The 25,495-nt window shown below is 41.5% G+C and overlaps 1 protein-coding gene across 1 annotated transcript in view; it reads right to left on the bottom strand.

Annotated features, from left to right (window-relative positions):
- LOC120046433 (cadherin-23-like) overlaps nt 1-25,495 on the bottom strand; it is a 569,127-nt gene that overhangs the window by 200,542 nt on the left and 343,090 nt on the right. Inside the window, exons 17-18 of the mRNA XM_038991662.1 lie at nt 7,166-7,293; nt 3,058-3,130 (exon numbers count right to left, since the gene is read on the bottom strand). Of these exons, the coding sequence (XP_038847590.1) occupies nt 3,058-3,130; nt 7,166-7,293 (201 nt within the window). The remainder of the gene's footprint in view (nt 1-3,057; nt 3,131-7,165; nt 7,294-25,495) is intronic.

Here is a 25,495-nt window from a genome sequence, read left to right as displayed (position 1 = left end):
CACTGTGTTTGTGTTCTGCACCAGCTAGGACTGTGACGGTATGTTCTTTTGTTATTTTGTATAGTGTATTGTTTTGTGTTGATTAAATTCATTATGGAAAATTACCACGCTGCGTATTGGTCCTCTGATCCTTCTCGCCTCTCCTCGTCTGAGGAGGAGGACGACTTAGACTGCCGTTACAGAACCACCCACCAAACCCGGATCAAGCAGCGTGAGAACGGGCAGCAGCGACAGCAGCAGCGGTACCAGGAGGAATGGTCATGGGAGCAAATATTGAACGGAGAAGGACCCTGGGCTAAGGTTGGAGAATATCGCCGCTCTCGGGAAGAGATGGAGGCAGCTAAAGCCCAGGAGCGGTGGTATGAGGAGGCAGCACGGAAGCGTGGCTGGAAGCCCGTGAAGAAACCCCAAAAATTTCTTGGGGGGGGGGCTAAAGGGTAGTGTGGCGAAGGTAGGTAGGAAACCTGCGCCCACTTCCCATGCTTACCGTGGAGAGCGGGAGTACGGGCAGACACCGTGTTATGCGGAAGAGCGCACGGTGTCTCCTGTACGGGTGCATAGCCCGGTGCGGGTTATTCCACCTCCCCGCACTGGGCGGGCTAGAGTGAGCATTGAGCCAAGTGCCATGAAGCCGGCTCTACATATCTGGCCTCCAGTACGTCTCCTAGGGCCGGTGTACATGGCACCAGCCTTACGCATGGTGTCCCCGGTTCGCCAACACAGCCCAGTGCGGGTTATTCCACCTCCCCGCACTGGACGGGCTACGGGGAGCATGCAACCAGGTAAGGTTGGGCAGGCTCAGTGCTCAAGGGAGCTAGTACGCCTGCACGGTCCGGTATATCCGGCGCTACCTTCCCGCTCCAGCCCAGTACCACCAGTGCCTACACCACGCACCAGGCTTCCAGTGCGTCTCCAGAGCCCTGTTCCTCCTCCACGCACTCTCCCTGTGGTGCGTGTCTCCAGCCCAGTACCTCCAGTTCCGGCACCACGCACCAAGCCTCCTGTGCGTCTCCAGAGCCCTGTACGCACTGTTCCTTCTCCCCGCACTCGCCCTGAGGTGCGTGCCCTCAGCCCGGTACCACCAGTGCCGGTACCACGCACCAGGCCTATAGTGCGCATCGAGAGTCCAGTGTGCCCTGTTCCTGCTCCCCGCACTAGCCTTGAGGTGCGTGTCTCCAGTCCGGTACCACCAGTTCCGGCACCACGCACCAGGCCTACTGTGCGCCTCAGCAGGTCAGAGTCGGCTGTCTGCCCAACGCCGCCTGCACTGTTCGTCTGTCCAGCGACGTCTGAGCTGCCTGCCTGCCCAGCGCCGTCTGAACTGCCTGCACTGCTCGTCTGCTCAACGCCGCCTGCACTGCTCGTCTGTCCAGCGCCGTCTGAGCTGCCTGCCTGCCCAGCGCCGTCTGAACTGCCTGCACTGCTCGTCTGCTCAACGCCGCCTGCACTGCTCGTCTGCCCAGCGCCGTCTGAGCTGCCTGCACTGCCTGCCTGCCCAGCGCCGTCTGAGCTGCCTGCCTGCCCAGCGCCGTCTGAGCCATCCGTCTGCCCAGCGCCGTCTGAGCCATCCGTCTGCCCAGAGCCATCTGAGCCATCCGTCTGCCCAGCGCCATCTGAGCCATCCGTCTGCCACGAGCCTTCAGAGCCGCCCGTCTGTCCCGAGCCATTAGAGCCGTCCGCCAGTCAGGAGCCGCTAGAGCCGTCCGTCAGTCAGGAGCTGCCAGAACCGCCAGCCAGTCAGGAGCTGCCAGAGCCGCCAGCCAGTCAGGAGCTGCCAGAGCCGCCAGCCAGTCAGGAGCTGCCAGAGCCGCCAGCCAGTCAGGAGCTGCCAGAGCCGCCAGCCAGTCAGGAGCTGCCAGAGCCGCCAGCCAGTCAGGAGCTGCCAGAGCCGCCAGCCAGTCAGGAGCTGCCAGAGCCGCCAGCCAGTCAGGAGCCGCCAGAGCCGCCAGCCAGTCAGGAGCCGCCAGAGCCGTCCGTCAGTCAGGAGCCGCTAGAGCCGTCCGTCAGTCAGGAGCTGCCAGAACCGCCCGCCAGTCAGGAGCTGCCAGAGCCGCCAGCCAGTCAGGAGCTGCCAGAGCCGCCAGCCAGTCAGGAGCTGCCAGAGCCGCCAGCCAGTCAGGAACTGCCAGAGCCGCCAGCCAGTCAGGAGCTGCCAGAGCCGCTTTATCTTGAAAATGACCAAGTAATCTACAGCAGCATTCTGGAATTATATTGAGGCTAAAGGGTTAACTAAATGTTTCATAAGCTTTATACTTGAATTTTGTAACTTTTATTGACCGAGTTGGAAAACATGTTGACATTGTACCAGTGCTTAGCTAGCTAGCGAGCTGCATTAGTGAAACATTGGGAAATGCTAGCTAGCTTGCTTTACCACACTGTGTTAGTACGTTTTACTAACTAGTTAGTACGCTTTACTGATTGTTATTGCTTTGAGTCTGAAATTGGGAATTTAATTTTAATGGTTTGAATATGAGTCAAATCAATTAAAGAAAATTCACACTGAAAAATGTTCTCCTGTTTCCTTATTTCTCCTGGTTAGCCTATTGTCTCTGCAAAGGTTGTTGCATTGTAACTACAAAGTAATAAAACATGTCACTTCACTTCACATTAAGTTGCTTGCTCCTGGGTAAGTACATTGTAAATACATGTATGTCCCTTTAACAACATTGTAATTACAGAGTTGATGGTTAAAGATTGTTACATTGTAAGTACTACTGTGTAGCCACATAGTAATAGGGGCAACTTAATGTAACGTGTTACCATCTTTTCACATATTCACCAACACTGGTATGGCAGAAGCACCAATTTTGAAAACAGCCATAATGATGACACTACGCTGTCATTGTAATGATGCAACAATTAAGATACCTAAATATGAGGTATTGCATGACTGGATGGATATGCTATGAATATACATTAACCTTTAATAATGAGGTTGGGATCTGTTATAACACGTTCATGAAATGCTTATAGATGTGTAATAAAAGCACTATGGATATGTAGTCAAAATAAATTCTTACCTAATAAAGTTATTATATTTCTATGACTCCAACGCACCTGCAATGATGTTCTCAGGGATCTTGACGAGGTAGGATGGCTTGCTGAACATTGGCGGGTTGTCATTCTCATCCTATGGGAGAAGGCGAGCAAAGACATACAACAAAAATTTTAACACTTAAACACAACACACAAACACATTATGATATGTAGTCTGTTTCTTTGTGTGTATATGTATTGTGTGGAAGTCTATTTGTTTTAGCATTCTGAGAGTCTCTTGCTCAGTAGTAGTAGTATGTTGTTGATTTATTGTAGTTCTCTCTGGGGTCTGTATATATTCTAGAGGGATAGTGTCTTTATCCAGCCATGAATATTTTGCTGTGACACTTCTCTGTTTCTTTATTATGGTTCTGATTACCAACATATTGTACCAGCAGGGTTTTAGACACCCAGCTTACAGTGTCTGTGTGTTTGTGTGTATGTATTTGTTAGTGTGTAGGTGTACTATGTATTAATCTATTTGAAAAGTCTCTGATACAAGATGAGGTATGAATCCCAGCAGTAGCCTCTGCATGTGACAATATGGGAGAATCCATGTGATGAGATGCACAGAGAGAGTGAAGTCCAGACCTGTTCGGCTATCCTCGGGCTCCGAAGTTGGGTTAAATGCAGAAGACACATTTCAGTTGAATGCATTCAGTTGTACAACTGACTAAGTATCCCCCTTTCCTCTCTCTCTCTCTCTCTCTCTCTCTCTCTCTCTCTCTCTCTCTCTCTCTCTGTCATTCAGTGGAAGACAGGGAGTCACACACACAAACCGACGACCACATGGGGTTATCACTGTGTGGCAGCATCACACCCAGGGCTTTCGTAGTGCAGCACAAGATAAATAGTAGCCTGAGTGCCAGTTGTCAGTGTTAACCTTCTATAGCACCTGCCACAGCAGGGGACACTCCAGAAATAGTGACAGATATGAAAGTGTTCGTGGTTAATTGTCTATGTAGCTATGGTTTATTAACTGTTTATGTACGGGGTTAAACACTTCTATATGTTTTTCCCGAATGTGTTTCTCTATGTAAGGATGTATGCTCATTCACACTGCTTGTTGGTTAGCAAATGCTCCTTCTACCTGTCACTCCCTAACTTCTTGACCGGTGTTTTGGCTCACTGCAATGTACTGCTTGTTTCTACAGCACTTCCTGTCAAGAACAGAGACACGGAAGCCCAGCCAGCCTAGCTAGCCTGTAGTTTAAGTGGAGGTAACTAACAAATATTTTCAACGCTGCAGGAGCTGTGTTTATTTTTCTCTATTCTAGGACAATGTGGACCGTCTGGACTTTCAATGTAACAACTGTTTGCTTGCAGAGGACTAATGTTAGCAAATAACTGGTGAACTTACACAAGCTACTGGGGAATCTATGCCTGCCTACTTTCTCTTTCTCTTCTACTCCAGAAGCTGAATGCTGCTCTGGTCTGGTGGGAGTGTCGCCGCCGTGTCGTCTCTCCATAGCCGACTGGCCGCTGCTCTGCAGGGATCCTTCCCAGAAGGTGTCTCCCCCTTCCATGGAGAATGGAGTTAGTAGGTCGCTTCTGGATGACTTAGTAGATGTTCCGATTCTTGACCCTACCAACCAGCCGTGGAGGCACGTGGAGGCAGCCTCCTTTGGCAATTAGAGGCCTCCTTTTCTGAATGGAAGCCCGGACTTCAAACAGACTTCAAACAGACTTCAAACATCTTGCCGCCCTGGATCCAGAGGTTCCGGCGCCTTCATCCCTGCGGGCTTCCACTTCGACATCGGATCCGGAGGTACCTGCATCCTTTGTTCTGTCTCCATCTCCGGTGGCTTCTACCTCAGGTTCAGCTCTTCAGAGCTCCCCCTCATCGGATCGTGAGGGTGTATAAGACTCTGGCCCCTTCATTAGCCACGATGGATTCTACAGCTGGCTCGGGTCTATCGGGACGCACCTCCCATCAGTCTTCTAGGGGTCTTCTAAACCACTCGAGGCGAAAGAACGGCCGGACCTCCTCAGCCATTTCACCTGCTGTCGTCATCACCAGCTCTATGGTGAGAAACCATGTGCTATCCTGGAGCACGAATACAGGACATTACAAGGCTGCTTCCTACCATTCTACAACAACTGCCGGGGGCTGACGCTGTCATAGTGCATGTGGTATCAACCAACATTATAGGGGCTAGCTCGGAACTGCTAAAAATGAATTATAACGAACTGATTTGAGCTCTGAAAGATTCCAAAAAACGGTCAATTATTTCAGGCCTGTTACCATTGCTGGGCTGTGGCTGTGAAAGACTCAGCAAGCTACTGGCATTACACACCTGGCTAAAAGATTACTGTTGCTCTGTTGGCATAACTTTTATAGATAACTTTGACACCTTTTGGAAACAGTAGACACTCTACAGGAATGACCGAGTCCATCAAAATCATTTTGGCTTCTGGACCATGTCCGCACATTTCAAGGTTGCGTTGAGAAAGTTACTTATCAGTGACCCAAGCCCTGCTCAGATAATCCCTACCATTGTGTTGCTGTGCTGATGAAAATGTACATTTTCCCAGGGGCGTTGGCTGTCATAATGTAAGTAACATCATTTATGTCCCTCTAACTCCCCTGAAAGCCTCGGTCAATCCTACAGCTATTGTATGCAGTACTCATGCACCCATGAACCTGAGTTATATGTTAGCACTGATGCTAGTTCACCCGAGTAGGAATATGTTTGCCCTAGTAGGAACTCCACTGTGTGCAGCTCAGCTCAAACATAAATATAATTGTCATGTCTACTACCTCTGATAAGCCTCCTAGTAAAGCAATAAAAAACATTAAAGTCTCCCAGAAAAGTGAAAAATATAGCCCACGTTAACATATGTAGCCTAAACAAGGTTCATGAAATTAATAACTTGCTAGTAACAGATAACATTCATATACTGACTCTCTCTGAAACTCACTTAGATAATAACTTTGATGATTCAGTGGCAGTAATACATGGTTTCAACATCTTCAGAAAAGACAGGAATGCCAATGGTGGAGGTGTTGCCATTTATGTTCAGTCATATTCCTGTAAGGCTTAGATACGATCTCATATTAAATGCTATTGAAGAAATATGGCTACAGATATTCACCTGCCTCACCTAAAGCCCATTCTTGTGGAAAGCTGCTATCTTAATGTATGGCCTTTCTCTTGCATTTCAAAGATGATGAAAAAAAATACAAATAAATAGGTGTTATATTCTCCTCCATTAATTTCACACTTCCACAAACTTCAAACTTTGTTTCCTTTCAAATGGTATCAAGAATATCCATATCCTTGCTTCAGGTCCTGAGCTACAGGCAGTTAGATTTGGGTATGTAATTTCAGGTGAAAACTTTTTTTTAAAGTCGCCAATCTTGAATTAAAACTTCTTCGGGATTGGTGTCCCTTCCACGGGTCGGTTGAGCTAACGTAGGCTAATGAGATTAGCATGAGGTTGTAAGTAACAAGACAATTTCCCTGGACATCTGATATTGGCAGAAAGCTTAAAATATTGTTAACCTAACTGCACTGTCCAATTTACAGTAGCTAAAACAGTGAAAGAATACTAAAAAATATATATATATTTAAAAAAAGAAAAGTTATTAATAAACAAATTAGGCTAATTTGGGCAGCCTTGACACACCATTTTTAACAAAAATGCAATGGTTCATTGGATCAGTCTAAAACATTGCACATACACTGATGCCATCTAGTGGCCAAAATCTAAATTGCACCTGACTGGAATAATATATTATGGCCTTTCTCTTGCATTTTAAAGATGATGGTACAAAAAAATACAAAATAATGGTTGTTTTTTTCTTTGTATTATCTTTTACCAGCTCTATTGTGTTATATACTACTACATTCCTTTCACATTTCCATAAACTTCAAATGGTACCAAGAATATGCATATCCTTGCTTCAGGGCCTGAGTTACAGGCAGTTAGATTTGGGTATGTCATTTTAGGTGAAAATTGAAAAAGAAATAGCTAATCCTTAACCTGTTTGCAACAGTAGTACATGACAGGATTGGGATCAATTCAAAGTGAAGTCAGTGAGTGTTGGATGAAACCTACATGAGTGTTGCATGCATGAGTGTTGGTTGAAACATTTAGAAAGCATAAAGTTGGGTGATGTACTGACAAACAGCTCGACGGTGACAGAGACACTGCTGTTAAGGGCTGGGTTCCCGCCGTCTTTAGCCATCACAGTCAGGTAGATCATTCCTTCAGGGACCATCTCGTAGTCCAGAGGGCTGTTCACACTGACCACTGAGGACAGAAAAATTAGAGAGAGAGAGAGAGAGAGAGAGAGAGAGAGAGAGAGAGAGAGAGAGAGAGAGAGAGAGATGTGATGGTAAGGACTGTAAAGTAGGGTGTACAGCAGGAGAATGACATAATACAGCAACTTTATATTTTGGTTACATTAAAACAATGTACAACTACTAATGTACTCCTAATAATGTTAATTGCCAAATACCAAAATGAATGTGCTTCAATCTATAGCTAAAGGACTCCTGGAGTGATAAGTATAATTTCTGTCTTATCTGTTGTTGTCTAGTACTGTTTTTTTGCTAGCTAGGGCCATCTACTTTAAGTGGCTGTCTTCCCAGTAGCCTACTTGTGTGTGAACTGCTGACTGCTCGTGGAGACGATCTGTGTCTGCACAATTATTCTCTCACTACAGGTGTGAGGGCTCGGTTCTAGGCCCTCTCCTATTCTCTCTATACAATGTGTTGGGTTGTAATTTGAAATACTTGCTACACCAGAAGCCATGGGCTTGGAGAGTTACTAAGTAAGGGAAAAGGCGATCACATGGTTGCGTTCACTGATAAGGGTGGACAGCTGTGGATTAGAGAAGAATGGGGGCCGAGGTCAGGTCAGGTCACATGAAGGGAGAAGAAACAGTTTATTACCCACATCACTTAACTTCCTGCCTAGCAACAAAGATGTAATGTTTAGAGAAAAGGAGGAGACTCCACCTAAAGGGGGTATAAATACTTGTGCTGGTGGGAACATGTCTTTGTCTTACGCAGCTGTGTGACCCAGTGGGTGAATAAACTTGGTTTCAGCGTTATTAGTCGTCCGTCAGTTTTTACTCCGTTTATTTAGAACCTAACAGTTGGCGCTGCGAGAAGCGTTCACCACGATTTACAGTCAAACTAGAGACTCTGAATCAGTGAAACAGGAGCCGGCACCAAAAACAAGTTAGGCACAGTTCCTACACCTGTTACCACTCATTCTGACATCTTGGGGAGATGAGAATTGTAGGTTTACCAATTTATAGGATACAGACCAAGAAAAGCCTGAGTTTATTTAGTAGGCCCACTGTAAATACTACAGGTAGGACTAGGCACTGTACCCTAATCTGGCACTAGCAGATCATTTGAATGAAAATGCAGGAAGTTGTACCTCCGCTTCGATGGCAGGGTTGAAACCCACTGGCAAAACTGCTATTGCAGGGGTGGTGGACCAACACTCCACATGGGCAGAGATAGTTCAAGCCACATTGAGAGTGGAATCTAATTCCACTCACTTTGCAGTGCGTATAGTTGCTGCCCAACATACCCCCAGTACCGGTAATGGATTCAAGAGTAAGACAAATTAAATCAAGCGGAGAGGTATATATGATTTTTTTTACATTGGATAAATGTAGAGACTCAAAATGGTTACAAAATGGTATATATCATACACTGCATTTTGAGGAACAATGGGGAAGTAATTCTGCTTTGAAAGTTGAAAACAATGACCCTAGCTAAGTAAACAACGTGTAAGATCACACACATCATGTAACTTTAGCAAACGAGCCAGCAAGCTAATGTTAACTTGAAGTCGAGTTTTTAGAAAAGCCTCTGTTACGTAGGCTCTGAGTGTGTATTCCTTTGTGAGGAGGGCACCTTGGAGGCGTAAAGCAGGGCCGAGTTAGAGGAAAGTAATCGGAGAGTTTGCGGACTCAAATATACTCTGCTATTGGTCAGTTGCGGGAGACCTAGAGCCGTCCTAACACTGAATTGATCACAGTGGGGATTAGTGCGGTCTGTGGGGGTGAGGGGCCAGGGTGACTGTGTGTTCTGTGTGAAACACGGTACTTGGTGAAGCCCTATTGGAAGAAGGACCTCATTCTGAAAGTGTCTGTGTGACTGACTAAGTGACCCTCAGAGGTGGTGAATTCCAATTATTTAAAATGTGCGGCCAGGTATGCCCTGGGTTACTCTGTGTGAGTATTTTGTTATGGGATCACTAGGTAATATTTGTAGGAGCGAGGTAGGTTGACTCTGTGTGGTGTGGGTAACCTTTTAATTATGTTCTGATGTTCTGTGTGAACATCTGACCAGTTCTGTGTGAACATCTGACCAATCCTGTGTGGGTGATCCTTAAAGTTCTGTGTGAGTACCTAAGAATTTCTTACGTTTTATATGGATTCTGTGAATATATGAAAACATGATAAATTGTATGTGTGTATAATCGATTACTAGTGATAACGATGAAAGTAATGCTGAGAATATAAATAGATACAATTTAAACCACCCATTCGTAGACGTACATAGGTTTTGAATTGGTATCTTTAATGGATAATTTGATAAAGATTAAGTTTTAAGCACTATTAAACTGTCTACAAAATCTGGGCAATTGAGCTCTAGAAACTGATTAGAGTGTGTCCACTTTTGGTTATCTTACCCTAATGATGTAACAATAAAACGCTTATTGGATTATCTCCGTCTGGGTACAACATTTGAAATAAAACTGTTTTATTTTTTCTTCCCAGTATGAGAGGAGTTGCGGGATTTATTGAACAAACCGTTTTCCATAAAGTTAGAGCGAATTAAGATGGAATCTCGACGTCATTTATAATGTCGTACAAAGCCTAGGGTATCCATCAAACTAATTATCATTGCGTGATTAATGAGATGTAGTAGTAATTGAAATACGTTGCATGAGTAAACATAATCTACTTTTATTAAAAGGCACAAGATCTGTTTCCTAGTCAATGAATGTCGATTTTACTCTGACTGCTAATCTATTCATTTGGCATGTGAGAATCATCGCCGCAGTAACGTTTGGACCTTTAAATTAGGGCTATTTTCTGGGAATTGTCTTGGTAGTACGTGCCTGATTTTACGACTACAGACAATTGTAAAGTGGGTTTATTTGCGGGGAGTCTAATTACTCAAATAGCATTGCTGGTGCAGTGGTAGAATGTTCGCCTTCCAAACGATAGTCCCGAGTTCGGTTCCCGGGCAATGCACTGACTAAAATCTGAGTTACAGATTGTAATTCAACTATTTGGTATGTTTTGACTGGAAGGATACGGTCGCTAGTGTTTGTATAAGATATAAACTGAATGTTTTAATAGCTTGTTTGGCTCAAATTGAAAGACAAATTAATTTAACTTAAATAGCGAGGCGAGTTTGATGTGATACATTGTCTGTTGCCTAAATGGTCTGCTGAAATAACATATTGAGAAAAATAGGGAGTCGTATTTAAATAACTGAATCAAGGAAGAGACATTTACCTAAATCTAATGAATACATTTGGCACTGTACATGTTATTTTTAAAGTCTTGGACATTTCATAAGTGTGAAGCCAAAAGAGAAGAGAAAGTTGTAAAGTTTTGTTTTAATCTTACGATAGAGGTAAGGCAGAACGTTGTTTGAAAGGGGTTATATTTTTGCCCACTGGTAAAAAAAATAGGAGAGTTGGGCTGAAAGAGATTCAGGTGTGAATAAGGAAACATTTTGTGATAATTTTTGTATTCTGATGGTTTATTGATTCTTGGTTTGATTGTTTAGGTAACACCAGTGAATTTGAGCAGGAAGTTAATGTATTCTAACATTGTAATCTGTTTCCATTATGTGGAACAATGTCAGGTCATTAAAGTTGATTGCAGTTTGAGTAATTTTTATTTTTACAGGGACAGTGCACATTAATCACAGTTGTGTGTGTCTAATGGCAGGGTATTCCAGACAGGGGAAGCTCTCACAGTGAAAGCAGATTGACTAAAGGTGCTTTTCCTTAAGGGAACTATACAGTCATCTCTCATGGCGGATCATGTGGATCTGCTGCCATAAGGTTTGGGTTTCCTTTTCAGCCTGGACATTTAGAATCTTGAATACAAGATAGGCATCAGTGTATTGCATAATATTGTTTCTTATGCTTTCTGTAGCTATTGGGTTTCCTATCAATTACTTTGAGAGCCTGTTTGCAGACAGACTGAATGGGTTGTAATGTTGAAAAGCAAGCTTGGGCCAAACTAGTCAAGTAGTATGTTAAGTGGGGGAGTATCATATATTTGAAATATAGTTTTGTTACCTCTGTAATCAAAACGATTTCATATGTTTTGGAAATTAGCTAGGTTGAATTTGGTTATTTGAGTTACCTTTTTTATTTGCTATTTAAAAGAGAGGTTGGAATCAAGTATGATGCCGTGGTACTTAAAATCAGATACCACCTGGAGCTTTTCCCCTGATACATAGACATCTGTCTCAGGGGCATCGGTTGTTTTCTTTGTGAGGAACATGCAGACTGTGTTTTTTTATTTTTATTGAGAGGCAAACATGAGTCTCTGAGCAATTTTGTCATCTGAACCATTACAGTAGTGAGTTCTTGTGTAGCTTGTTGTTTGTTATTTGCGTGCATTTATCACTGTATCATCTGCTTACATTGGAAATTCAGACCCTGTACAGACAGAAGGAAGATCATTAATGTACAAGCTGAACAGTATTGACCTTTGGGGAATGAAAACCTTGTAGATATGAGTGGAAAAAAGTTTTGGTGGATTTTTACGCTGATGAGACAGCGCCAACTTTTGAAAGATTTTAGATTTGTTAAAAATCAGGATAGTTTTTACTAAACATATCAACAGGTTGAAATTATTAGATTGCTGATTAAAGGGGTTATGGGTTTGTTTATTTGTTACCTGTTTATTTTAGGTGTTGATGTTACTTAATTAAACATTGTATTATCTAATGTATTTGAGTAGGATTCTTTCTTCCGGGACGGATGGAAGTTACCTAAAGTATGTAAGTTAAAGGAGACATGGGAGAACACGTCTACATTTTTATTAAATGCCTGGGATTAAATATCACTGATTCCTTACGCTGAGAAATGTACTACATTTGCGACAGAGGAAAAAATGATTACATTTAGATAGTAATGATACCAGGATAATTGTATTTAAGTGTTGTGTATGTTCAATTAAGCATACATATACATTGATGTAGATTACAATTTATGATTCATGATTTGAGGTACAGTGGAATTATCATTATTATTAGGTTTTGTTTATAGTTAACTTTTGAGTTTCTGAATCGTTGTAGTATAATGAATGCTAACGAAGTGTTTGTGTTTTTTTCTGGGAAAATGGGGGTGTCATTGTCTCTTTGAAATGTTTCCTGGGACTATAATCTTGGGGAGAGTGAGTGAGATTGAGGCCGTAAACTACCAAATTGAAAAGGGCCTGGAAGTTTTTGTGTTTTTACCTTAAGGTTTGCAAATACACACACACAACACATTTGTTATGACTATTTGTTGGTGTTTTTAAAATACTATGTTTGATTTGTTTTAAAATTGCCTTTGGGTTTGGTGAGTTTTCCATTTGTTTTAGTGCCAAGGTATCTTAAAGGGGCACGCACGCACACACATGGAATATTTCTGAGTTTATATTTTCTGAGTTTTAATTAAACACGTGAATTCTTTTGATAAAGGAATGTTCTGGGAACCTGGGATACAACATGTAGGAAATGTTTGACTTTTTTATTTGACTAATATAGTAAGAAACACTTCTTTGCAGGGTTTGTATGACCTATGACATCTATCATGACTTTCCGTTGTGAATTGATCACCCTCATTGGAAAGCCATTTTGATAATGAATTTAAGGTCATTTATAATACTGATTTCAAGGTAATTTGTGTAATTGATAAATAAGATGGAGTTTATAGTTCTTAGCCATATTAACTAAGGGTAGGCTGCTTTAAGTCTATTTTCCTATGACCATATGGGTAAAATCATTTTTCTTTGTGGAGGTTTTCAGAGTAGTGATTTTAATTTGTGTATGTTATTTGAAATTTTGTTTTATCTTTTGACCAGTAGTAGTGTTATTTTTTTCTCGCCTTACTCTCATGGAGGGTTATGTGTTAAAAATGGGGGAGGATTCAGTTCTTTGAGGTTTTGGATTGAAGTTTACACACCTTGAGTGATATGTGAAGGAGTGTATTGTATTGTTGTGTTGTTTGTTCTGTTCTATTCCCAATGGGTTATAGGTCTAACTTCCTGATCCTTTGGCTCTATGATGGAGTTGACAGTGTGATGGGGAGTATAAGCCAATTTGAAAGAATGGTTTCAATAGTATGTGTTGTTATTCTCTTTGAAATATGTTTAGACATTTGTATTAAGAATAATTGGTAAAAGTAATAATTAATCATGTAGTTAACTTATGGCTGCAGGGGCAGTATTGAGTAGCTTGGATGAAAGGTGCACAGAGGTGCCCAGAGTAAACGGTCAGTCATAGTTGCTAATATATGCATATTATTATTAGTATTGGATAGAAAACACTCTGAAGTGTTTGAAAACTGTTTGAATTATGTCTGTGAGTATAACAGCACTCATATGGCAGGCAAAAACCTGAGAAAAAATCCAAACAGGAAGTGGGAATTCTGAGGCTGGTCGATTTTCAACCAATATCCTATTGAAATCACAGCGAGATATGGATGATTTTGCACTTCCTACGGCTTCCACTAGCTGTCAACAGTCTGTTTAACCTTGTCTGATGCCTCTACTGTGAAGGGGGGGGGGGGGGGGGCGAATGAGAGGGGAATTAGTCAGGTCTGCCATGTCCTGACCATGCTTTGACCATGCACGTTCACATGAGAGGGAGCTCTGTTCCATCGCTCATCTGAAGTCAATGTAATTCTCCGGTTGGAACGTTATTCAAGATTTATGTTAAAAACATTCTAAAGACTGATTCAATACATCATTTGACATGTTTCTACTGACTGTTACGGAACTTTTGGACATTTCGTCAGCTTTTAGTGAACGCGCTTCCTGACGTTGGATTTGTTTACCAAACACGCTACAAAAATAGCTATTTGGACATAAATGATTGGACATTACCGAACAAAACAAACATTTATTGTGGAAGTGGGAGTCCTGGGAGTGCATTCTGATGAAGATCAGCAAAGGTAAGTGAAGATTTATAATGCTTTTTATGAGTTTTGTTGACTGCACAATTTGGTGGGTAACTGTATGGCTTGCTTTGTGGCTGAACGTGAAAGCTTTTTGAAATCTGACACAGCGGTTGCATTAAGAACAAGTGTATCTTTAATTCTATGTAAAACATGTATCTTTCATCAAAGTTTATGATGAGTATTTCTGTTATTTGACGTGGCTCTCTGCAATTTCTCTGGATATTTTGGAGGCATTTCTGAACATGACGCCAATGTAAACTGAGGTTTTTGGATATAAATATGAACGTAATCAAACAAGACATATATGTATTGTGTAACATGAAGTCCTATGAGCGTCATCTGATGAAGATCATCAAAGGTTAGATACATTTTATCTCTAATTGTGCTTTTTGTGACTCCTCTCTTTGGCTGGAAAAATGGCTGAATTTTTCTGTGAGATGGTGGTGACCTAACATAATCGTTTGTGGTGCTTTCGCTGAAAAGCCTATTTGAAATCGGACACTTTGGTGGGATTAACAACAAGATTACCTTTAAAATGGTATAAGATACATGTATGTTTGAGGAATTTTAATTATGAGATTTCTGTTGTTTGAATTTGGCGCCCTGCACTTTCACTGGCTGTTGTCATATCATCCCGTTAACGGGATTGCAGCCATAAGAAGATAATGAACTGAACTAAACTGTTGTTCTGATCTGTTCTTTCGAGGTTATCATGAAAAGTGACATCAGACGGTATCTTAATGCATGGAAGAGATAATTGGACCGAACAGTGTGTGTACCTCAAAACCCCCTCTAACTGGCTGAAGAAGAGTGACAAAGGCATTGAATAAGGCCCTGTCCGAACCACTTCTACTGAGAGAAGGGAGCCGAGCCAGAAATCGGTGTACAGTATCCGATCTAAGCTGTCAACTGCTTTTCTTTCATGTTTCTCTCAGGAGTGTGAGAGGAGTGCATGTGGAGTGAGCATGGAGAGAACTCTGTTCTAAACTTCTCTTATGTTGCTGGTATACTGGTTGACAAATGGACAAGATATAATGGGTGGTAAAGGTGAGACATTGAAATTGGGACATTATCATGGGCCATCCACTTTGAACTGTAAAGAAGAAGAACGAAAAGGACGCCAGAAGAATCAGTGCCTGAAGGAGGGGGTTGATCAACTGTGCCAAAAAAATTGTGTTAGACTTTTGTGGTATCAGGTTGATTGTAGAGGTCTACACCATGGAAAATTATAGTAATTTAGATTAAGAATGCATTGAGATACTGATCTGTATTATAATCGCGATAAAAAAGTTAATAGTAGAATTATGGGATAATTATATGAATGTACATTCTGCCAATATTGATGTGTGTTAAATTTAGTTTTTTACTTTGAGTGATAAGACCAATTTAAATCACTGAGCAATGTCATTCTAAATTTTGGTTAGATAATTAACTGGATTCTAATTATGATTTAATTTGGAGATTTAATGATTTTTAAAACTGAAGGATTGTTTTGATTGTTGTTATGAACTAAAGATGTTGAAACTATTATAAGCATGCCATGGTGAATGGAGAGGTTTGGAGAGTGAAATTGATCCTAATCTATTTGATCTATCGGCATTGCCTTATAAATGGTGGACTCATGATGCTTGTCTTGGGTTATGTTCATTAGGCACCAAGGGGATACATTTTATTTTAACTATGAGTCATTTCCTGGATTTGTTCAACAAGATATGCTAATTTTTGTTTCTGGAATGGAAATAGTCCAACATACTATGCTGATCCACTGGAGTGTGATAGATAACTAAATATTACTGTATTAAACTCCATTGTTGCATGCACTGCATTATGCATTAAACATGTGCTTTTTACTGTCTATGGAAAATATAGCTTTGAATCTCATAAACTGTAATGAGTTTTGATTTTCTTCGTGGGTTCGTGCAGGTGACTGTGTATCATAACCTTCCCAGATAACATGCTAGAGTGCTTAGAAAATGTGTTGGGGATTGAAATAAGAGACAGTGCTGAGTTTCTTGGAATGAAACTGGTCATGTGCAGGAACCCCATGCAATGAGTTATTGTTTTGTGATTTTTGCTTTATGTAAAATATATGTATTTTCTATGTAAATGGGTTTGTGAACTGTTCCTAAGATCTGTGGTTTGTCATGTAAGTTGAGAGGGGTGTATCTTGGCTATAAAATATATTTGTATTCTTCTGTAGTGACTCTCAAAATTCATTATATATAGTGAATTGATCTGAGAGTCAAAGGGCTATTATAAAGCTCATATTATTGAAGATGAAGTTTAAGTATAACTCTGACTGGTGTGTGGTTTGTAACTCTCCTCCTTTGGTAATACAGGAAAATGCCATCACATGCCCTCTTTGGGTACAGCGAGCACCATCCCCCTCTCTCTGCACCATCCCCCTCTCTCTCTTCCCCCTACACCAGGCTCTGTTAGGCAGGTCATACATTCCTGGAGGAGATTCTTCCTCATGGCCAGACAGTATAGTGAGAGAGTGAGTTTTCATAGAGAGAACAAAGGAACTTCTTCCACCTCACAGAACTTGAGAACTGAACAATATTCATGTTCTGGAGAATGTATAAACGGTCGGTGAAGTAGCGAACTGGTCTGTTTGGTACAATTTTGTGAAACTCATGAGAGACAATACAGCAACATTACAATAACCCTGTTTATACAAGAGTCTCAGTTGTGAGGCATGCATCTAATTGTTGTATAAAATGAATGAGTAAAGATGAAACTATTCGTGAAATTATGTAATGTAATTTTAAACTGTTTAATGAAGGAAACTCCAATTCCCTTTGGAGTTTAACTAAATCATAGGCCCGCCCCATGAGCACAGACATTGATCTGGCGTTGTGGAACAGCCCCTTTCTACTCTTCTGAATATAACCCCCACCTTGGGAATTTATCTTCAGACCATGCTTCCCTCAATTACGAAAGGGCTAAGGTTTGAGTAGAGACCACCTTACCTCGATAACCACGAGACTGCTATTATATAATAGCCCCTTAGAAATGTGAAACCTTACAGAGAATATCTAACTCAATATCACAGACCAGATTTTCCCAAATGAAAAATTCCCCTTAGATATTCATTCAGAATCCTCCAATCATCTAAACGTAATTAGATCTACAGGGACATTTTATTGATCTGCAAGTATTTTCATTTAGAAGCTACCTCTTAATGAGTTCCAGGAGCCATGTCATACCAATTATTATTGGATTATTCACCATGACAACCACTTGTTAGTTTAACATTTAAAATTATGTGCATTTAAATTTTTATATTGAATTCAATAATATATTTGTACCACTGTAGATGCTGTGTTTGTATTTACAGCAGTGATAGACAGCTGGAGGCATTTTGATTTTCACAAGTTTAGCAGGCTGTGAATTCTGCAAACAACGTTTCCATGATGGGCTATTAGCAGGACAATAGACTCGTCATACCTTTACAAAAGGATAGTCTAATAGCTCGGCTAGTTGTGTGAAAAAATCACCCCAACTTACAATGTATTAAGTACTATACAGTTTTACATTTCTAACTCCAAACCTCATGCAACCGCAAAATGTCGGATAAAGCATATACTGTACAGTATTTGTTTATCAACAAATTTATGCTTTCGTTAATAAAATAATGATAAAAACACTATTTCAAAATGCAGATGTGTATTTCTACGATAAGCAGGAAAATAGACTCTTGCTGAGTTTAGGGACTTGAAATGTATTAATGGATATTTGTGAGGCATGTCACTTCTCTCATCTTTTTTGCATAGCCCACCAAATGCACTCTTTTATAACCACATCTGGATGGATCCAAAACAAATTACTATGGGAATATCACTGAATGACAGAGCATGGGGACTCGTCTTGATAAATCAATCAGATTTTTATTTGGAAATGTTAGGATTATTTTGCTCTGATGCACATCGATCAGATTCAAACATTGAAGACCAAGATTCAAGTCACTGAAGGCAGACCAGCAGAAAGAGAAACATTCTCTGAGGGCAGGGATACGGGCGACAGCTGATGCATTGGTCCAGCGAGTCACTCGTCATTGTCGGAGCGAGTCAGGCCGAGAATGAAGCGTTGAAGAGGGAGAGGAATGAGATCCATGCCAGGCACACCTGTGAGCTCTGGAACTCCACCTCATATTTGCTCTTCACTCGCAGTCACTTAGTAGCCTAGGCCTACTCCCGACCGGTCACGTTGTACAGCACCATATTTTCCAGACTGAAACCCTTAATTAAATCGCTTTAGCCGTGATTGTAAAATTAATCAAGGCTCCCTTTGTTATTTAGTTTTAGAACAAAAATGTTTGACTGTATTTAACTTTTACCGCCTCAGAAACCCGGATCCGGGATCACCCCCCACCCCCCCCACACTGATTAGCATCGCTAGCATAGCGTCACAATTAAATAGTAGCATCTAAATATCATTAAATCACAAGTCCAAGACACCAAATGAAAGATACAGATCTTGTGAATAAAGCCACCATTTCAGATTTTTAAAATGTTTTACAGGGAAGACAAAATATGTAAATCTATTAGCTAACCCCGTTAGCAAAAGACACCACTTTTCTAACTCCATCAGTTTCTTACTCCATCAGGTGCTATCACCAATTCGGCCAAATAAAGATATTGATAGCCACTAACCAAGAAAAAACCTCATCAGATGACAGTCTGATAACATATTTATTGTATAGCATAGGTTTTGTTAGAAAAATGTGCATATTTCAGGTATAAATCATAGTTTGCAATTGCAGCCACCATCACAAATCTCCCCAAAGCGACTAGAATTACTACAGAGAGCAACGTGTATGACCAATTTACTCATCATAAAACATTTCTTAAAAATACACAGCTCACAGCAATGGAAAGACACAGATCTTGTGAATTCAGACAATATTTCAGATTTTCAAAGTGTCTTACAGCGAAAACACAATAAATCGTTATATTAGCATACCACATTTGCAAACGTTACCCGAGCATTGATTCAAGGCAAAATGGGCTATAGCGTTATCATCACCAAAATACATTAATTTTTTCACTAACCTTCTCAGAATTCTTCCGATGACACTCCTGTAACATCATATTACACAATCCATATAGAGTTTGATCGAAAATGTGCATATTTAGCGGCACAAATCGTGCTTACACAATGGAAATAGTGTCCAACTACTCAAGCAATCTGCCCGGCGCCATTTTGAAAATACAACTATTTTTATCGAAAACTATTCATAAACTTGACTAAAAAAATACAGGTTGGACATGAAATGAAAGATGCATTAGTTATTAATGCAACCGCTGAGTTAGATTTTTAAAATTAACGTTACTAGACATACAGTGTGCGTTACAGCCAGACTAGTGCCGCAATAATGGCGTCACTAATCGCCATTATTGAGTTTACATTTTTCCACATAAAAACGGAATAACATCATAAATAGCTCTTACTTTTCGACGAGCTTCCATCAGAATCTTGGCCAAGTGGTCCTTTGTCCAAAAGAATCGTTGCTTGGTTGTAAAACGTTGCATTCAACTTCTGATATAGCAGCTAACAATAGCTAACAATAGCTATTTTGCCCCAACGTGTCCAAATCCTCAAGACGCAATACTGAGGAAATTCCGAAAAATAGCAATATACTCGCATAATCTGATGTAACTCGGTTTAAAATAGCTTCGTTATGATGTTTCTAACACCTATATCGAATTAAATTACAGACGGATACATCTAACGTTGATAACTGAGCGTTTGAAAATGGCATCCTGAGGTCCCTCTCTGCGTAATGGTCAGCGTCGAAAAGAAGGCTACCCTCACTCCTTGGCCTTTTATAACCTCTGAGAGCTACGTAGCAAGCCCATTCCACTTCTCATTGGTTACTGACATCCAGGGGAAGGCGGGTGCAGTTCATGTCGTTCCATAGGATACACACAGACCTTTAAAACTGATCTGAGACCAGAGCTTCGCTCTCAGACCTTCGCAGTACCTGTCATGGATTTCGCTGTAGAAAGAGTTCTGGGTCACCCACAGACATAATTCCAACGGTTTATGAAACTAGAGAGTGTTTTCTATCCAATAGAATTAATAATATGCATATTGTACGAGCAAGAATTGAGTACGAGGCAGTTTAATTTGGCAACACCCAGAAAAAATAAATGCTAACTGCTCCCCCTATTGACAAAAGGTTAAAGACATGGATGACTTGTATGCTGTGTGATGACATACACAAATTACTGAGTGATTGATTGATGTACTGTATATTTAAGTAGGCCTTTATGCCAATACGTACGTTATGATAAAACAGCTACAGTAACAAATGCATTTTCCTTTTCTTGGAATAGAAACAAGTGCAATACAGTGCCATATTTTCCTAACGGAAACCATTAGGCCTACAGTTCATCTGCTACAGTAAGAAATGCATTTCCGTTTTTCTTGGAATAGAAAAACCATAATATTCATCAAATGAATGAAGCTACATTTCTAAAAATAAATCCAATATAGTCTGTTCTATTCAAGGCTCCCTTTGACTCTTAGGCCTACAGCTCCATGTCATTTCAACATGTTAGCTTCTCAAAGATGCCCTCTGGTGGGCAAATTAGCACTAACTCACATTAATGGCAACAATGGCTGACACAAATAACGTGCCATAGAATTTTGCGGCATGAAGCTGTGCCGCAGTACGACGCAACTTTAAAAGAAAGAACCACTGTATCAAGTGTTTTAATTATGATTCGGAAAGGAGAGAAAGAGAGAGAGCACTGCCCCTAAGCTGCGAGGAGAACACAAAGTGAGGGGAGGGTGCAATGCTCAAATTTATTGAGTGTAGGGAGGGTTTCCTACCAGGAAACCTTATCGTTTAGTGTCCTCCGAGAGGGAACCCACTAGATGGCGTAGCAGTCGGACGTGTGTTTTTGTCTTATCCCTTCCTGTCCCTTGTAAACATCATTTTCCTTTGTTTTTTCCCCGTATATATATTTCATATTTTAATATCACTTTCTATCTACGGACTGAATATACTCTCCTGCAACCCGCCTCACCCAATGTGGTACGGATCTGTTATTTTTATACTTAAGAACTCATCAACTCATCAAAAGCTAGCCAGCTAACTGGCTACCAGCTAACTGGCTACTAGTTAGCCACGGCCCGTCAGCTGTCTAAAGTACATCGGACTGTTAGCTTGGAAATAGGGGGCCCCCTTTTCACTTCTGGATAAAATTGTGCCCAATTTAAACGGCCTCGTACTCTGTCCTAGATCATATGATATGCATATTATTATTACTATTGGATAGAAAACACTCTGAAGTTTCTAAAACTGTTTGAATTATATCTGTGAGTAAAACAGAACTCATTTGGCAGGCAAACTTCCAAACAGGAAGTTTGTGAAAGGCTTCGCCTATTCAATTGTCTTGTATTTATGGATCTGTATGCACTTCATGCGCCTTCCACTAGATGTCAACAGGCAGTAGAACGTGGAATGAAGTGTCTAGCCTTCTCTGGGACCGGATGGGAGTCGTTGGAGTGAGAGGTCAGCCATATTGGCAGTATTTGGCTACGCACTTAGGGCTTGTCATATATTTGTCTGCAATGTGTTAGGTAGACACGAAGAAATGCTCCGTCTGGGACGTTATTGGATATATTTGTGAAAAACATCCTAAAGATGGATTCTCAACTGAGTTTGACCAGTTTATTAGACTTTTATTATCACTTTTTGAATTTTTTGTTCATGCGTAAAATCTTCATGGACACGTGAACTACACCATGCTAGCCAAAGTTGCTATTTCGACAGAAGAAATGGACATTCTAAAACAAAACAACGATTTATTGTGGAACTAGGATTCCTGGCACTGCATTCTGATGAAAGTTCATCAAAGGTAAGGGAATATTTATGATGTTATTTCGTATTTTTGTGGACTCTTTGGACTCCAACATGGCGGAGAATGGCTGAGCGGTGTCTCAGATTATTGCATGCTGTGCTTTTTACTAAAGTTATTTTTTTAAATCTAACACAGCGGTTGCATTAAGAACCAGTGTATCTTTAATTATATGTGCAACATGTATTTTTCAACAAAGTTTATGCTGAGTTTTTCTGTTAGATTACGTGGCTGTCTAAAATTTCACCGGACATTTTGGTGCCATTTGTGACCATGTAAAATGTAAAACCACGATTTGTAGCTATAAAAATGCACATTTTCAAACAAAACATAAATGTATTGTATAACATGATGTCATAAGACTGTCATCTGATGAAGTTGTTCAAAGGTTAGTGATTATTTTTATCTCTATTTGTGGGTTTTGTGAAAGCTAACTTTACGGTGAAAAAATGGCGTTGTGTTTTGGGCTAATGTGGTGAGCTAACATAAATATGTGTTGTGTTTTCGCTGTAAAACATTTAAAAAATCGGACATGTTGGCTGGATTCACAAGATGTTTATCTTTAATTATGTGTACAACATGTATTTTTCATAAAAGTTTTATGATGAGTATTTCTGTATTTCACGTTGCTCTCTGTAATTATTCTGGCTGTTTTGGTGCCATTTCTGACCATGCGGCAATGTAAAACCACGATTTGTAGCTATAAATATGCACATTTTCGAACAAAACATAAATGTATTGTATACCATGATGTCATAAGACTGTCATCTTATGAAGTTGTTCAAAGGTTAGTGATTCATTTTATCTCTATTTGTGGGATTTGTGAAAGCTATCTTTGCGGTGAAAAAATGGCGTTGTGTTTTGAGCTATTGTGGTGAGCTAACATAAATATATGTTGTGTTTTCGCTGTAAAACATTTTAAAAATCGGACATGTTGGCTGGATTCACAAGATGTTTATCTTTCATTTGCTGTATTGGACTTGTGATTTCATGAAATTATATGATATCCCTGTGGCGCTAGGCTAGGCTATGCTAGTCAGCGTTTCTGATGAGAATGATCCCGGATCCGGGATGGGTGGTCCGTAGAGGAAGTCCCATCGGACAAATTCTTTGGCCACTATACCCACCATACGGAGCCCTGCTGATCCGTCGTCTGAACCGTCGCCTGAACCGGAACCCCAACAGATGCTAGCCAGCTAACTAGCTACTAGCTAGTAGTCAGCTAGCCACTGCTAGTGGTCATCAGCTACCTCTAGCATGGACAACTCTCGCCAGTCTGACTCAAACCAGAGCAAATCAGACTTATTTTTCTCCATATCTCCGGATTCCTACCGCAAGCTCTGAACCTTTTATTCTTCACCTGGATCATCGCAGCTAGCTAGCTGCTATTCAAGTGGCCACTCCTGGATAACGTCACTGTCCTGAAGCAATAACCAATTAGCCTGGAGCTATCCTTGCAAGGCCCATCTCCCGGCTAGCCAAAGAGGTCCATCAGCCACTACTTGGGCTACAATACCTCTTTTTGCCAATTGGCTTGGACCCCCGCCGACTCATCACGACTGGACCACCGACGTGATTCGCCCAATGGGGTTTTTCTCAACTGGCTCCGCCATCGCTTCGTCCCCTGAAATCCCATCCGAGAGCATGTTAGCCGCGGCCTGCTAGCTGTCCAGAGCACATCGGACAGTTAGCTTAAGAGGCCCACCAGACAAATTCTTTGGCCACTATACCTATTCTGCCAATTGGACTGGTTTACCACACGGAGCCCTGCTGATCTGTCTGCCGATGTAATAGCACGAGGGGGCCACAACAGACTTTCTTCCGTCACGACGTCCTTCCAAGGCCCTTCTGTTAGCTTGCTAGTCCCGGCCCGCAAGCTGCCTGAAGCCAATCACTGGACTCCTATGATCACTCGGCCACGCATGCCTCTCACTAACGTCAATATGCCTTGTCCATTGCTGTTTTGGTTAGCATTTAGTGTCGTATTTCACTGTAGAGCCTCTAGCCCTGCTCAATATGCCTTATTTAACACTTTAGTTCCACCTACCACACATGTGGTGACATCACCTGGTTTAAATTATATTTCTAGGGACAATATCTCTTTCATCGTCACTCTATGCACAGGTTTACCCTCACTGTATCCACATCCTACCATACCTTTGTCTGTACATTATGCCTTGAATGTATTCTACCGTGCCCAGAAATCTGCTTTTACTCTCTGTTCTGAACGTACTAGACAAAGAGTTATTTTAGCCTTTAGCCGTACCCTTATCCTACTCCTCGTCTGTTCCTCTGGTTAACATTAGAAGCCTCCTCCCTAAGTTTATTTTATTCACTGCCCTAGCACACTCTGCCAACCCGGATGTCCTAGCCGTGTCTGAATCCTGGCTTAGGAAGATCACCAAAAACCCTGAAATTTACATCCCTATAACATTTTCCGACAAGAAAGAACTGCCAGGGGTGGTGGTTTTGCAATCTACTGTAGAGATACCCTGCAGAGTTCTGTCTTACTATCCAGGTCTGTACCCAAACTATTCGAGCTTCTTCTTTTAAAAATGCACTTTTCCAGAAACAAGTCTCTCAACGTTGCCACTTGCTATAGACCACCCTCTGCCTCCAGCTGTGCCCTGGACACCATATGTGAACTGATTGCACCCGATCTATCTTCAGAGCTAGTGCTGCTATGTGACCTAAACTGGGACATGCTTAACATGCTTAACACCCCGGCCACCCTACAATCTAAGCTTGATGCCCTCAATCTCTCACAACTTATCAATGAACCCACCAGGTACAACCCCAAATCCGTAAACGGGCACACTCATAGATATCATCCGAACCAACTTGCCCTCCAAATACACCTCTGTTGTTTTCAACCAAGATCTCAGCAAACACTGCCTCATTGCCTGCATCCGTAACGGGTCTGCAGTCAAACGACCACCACTCATCACTATCAAATGCTCCCTAAAACACTTCAGCGAGCAGGCCTTCCTAATAGACCTGGTCCGGGTATCCTGGAAGGATATTGACCTCATCTCGTCAGTAGAGGATGCCTGGTCATTCTTTAAAAGTGCCTTCCTCACCATGTTAAATAAGCATGCCCCTTTCAAAAAATGTAGAACCAGGAACGAATATAGCCCTTGGTTCTCTCCAGACCTGACTGACCCTATTACTAGCCTGTTCAACCTCTCTTTCGTATCGTCTGAGATTCCCAAAGATTGGAAAGCTGCCGCGGTCATCCCCCTCTTCAAAGAGGGGGAGACACTATAGATCCAAACTGCTACAGACCTATATCTATCCTACCCTGCCTTTCTAAGGTCTCGAAAGCCAAGTTAACAAACAGATTACCGACCATTTCAAATCCCACCATACCTTCTCCGCTATGCAATCTGGTTTCAGAGCTGGTCATGGGTGCACCTCAG

Source organism: Salvelinus namaycush, chromosome 4, assembly GCF_016432855.1.
Source record: "Salvelinus namaycush isolate Seneca chromosome 4, SaNama_1.0, whole genome shotgun sequence".
NCBI classification, from domain to species: domain Eukaryota; kingdom Metazoa; phylum Chordata; class Actinopteri; order Salmoniformes; family Salmonidae; genus Salvelinus; species Salvelinus namaycush.
This window is presented reverse-complemented; position numbering and strand designations above follow the sequence as displayed.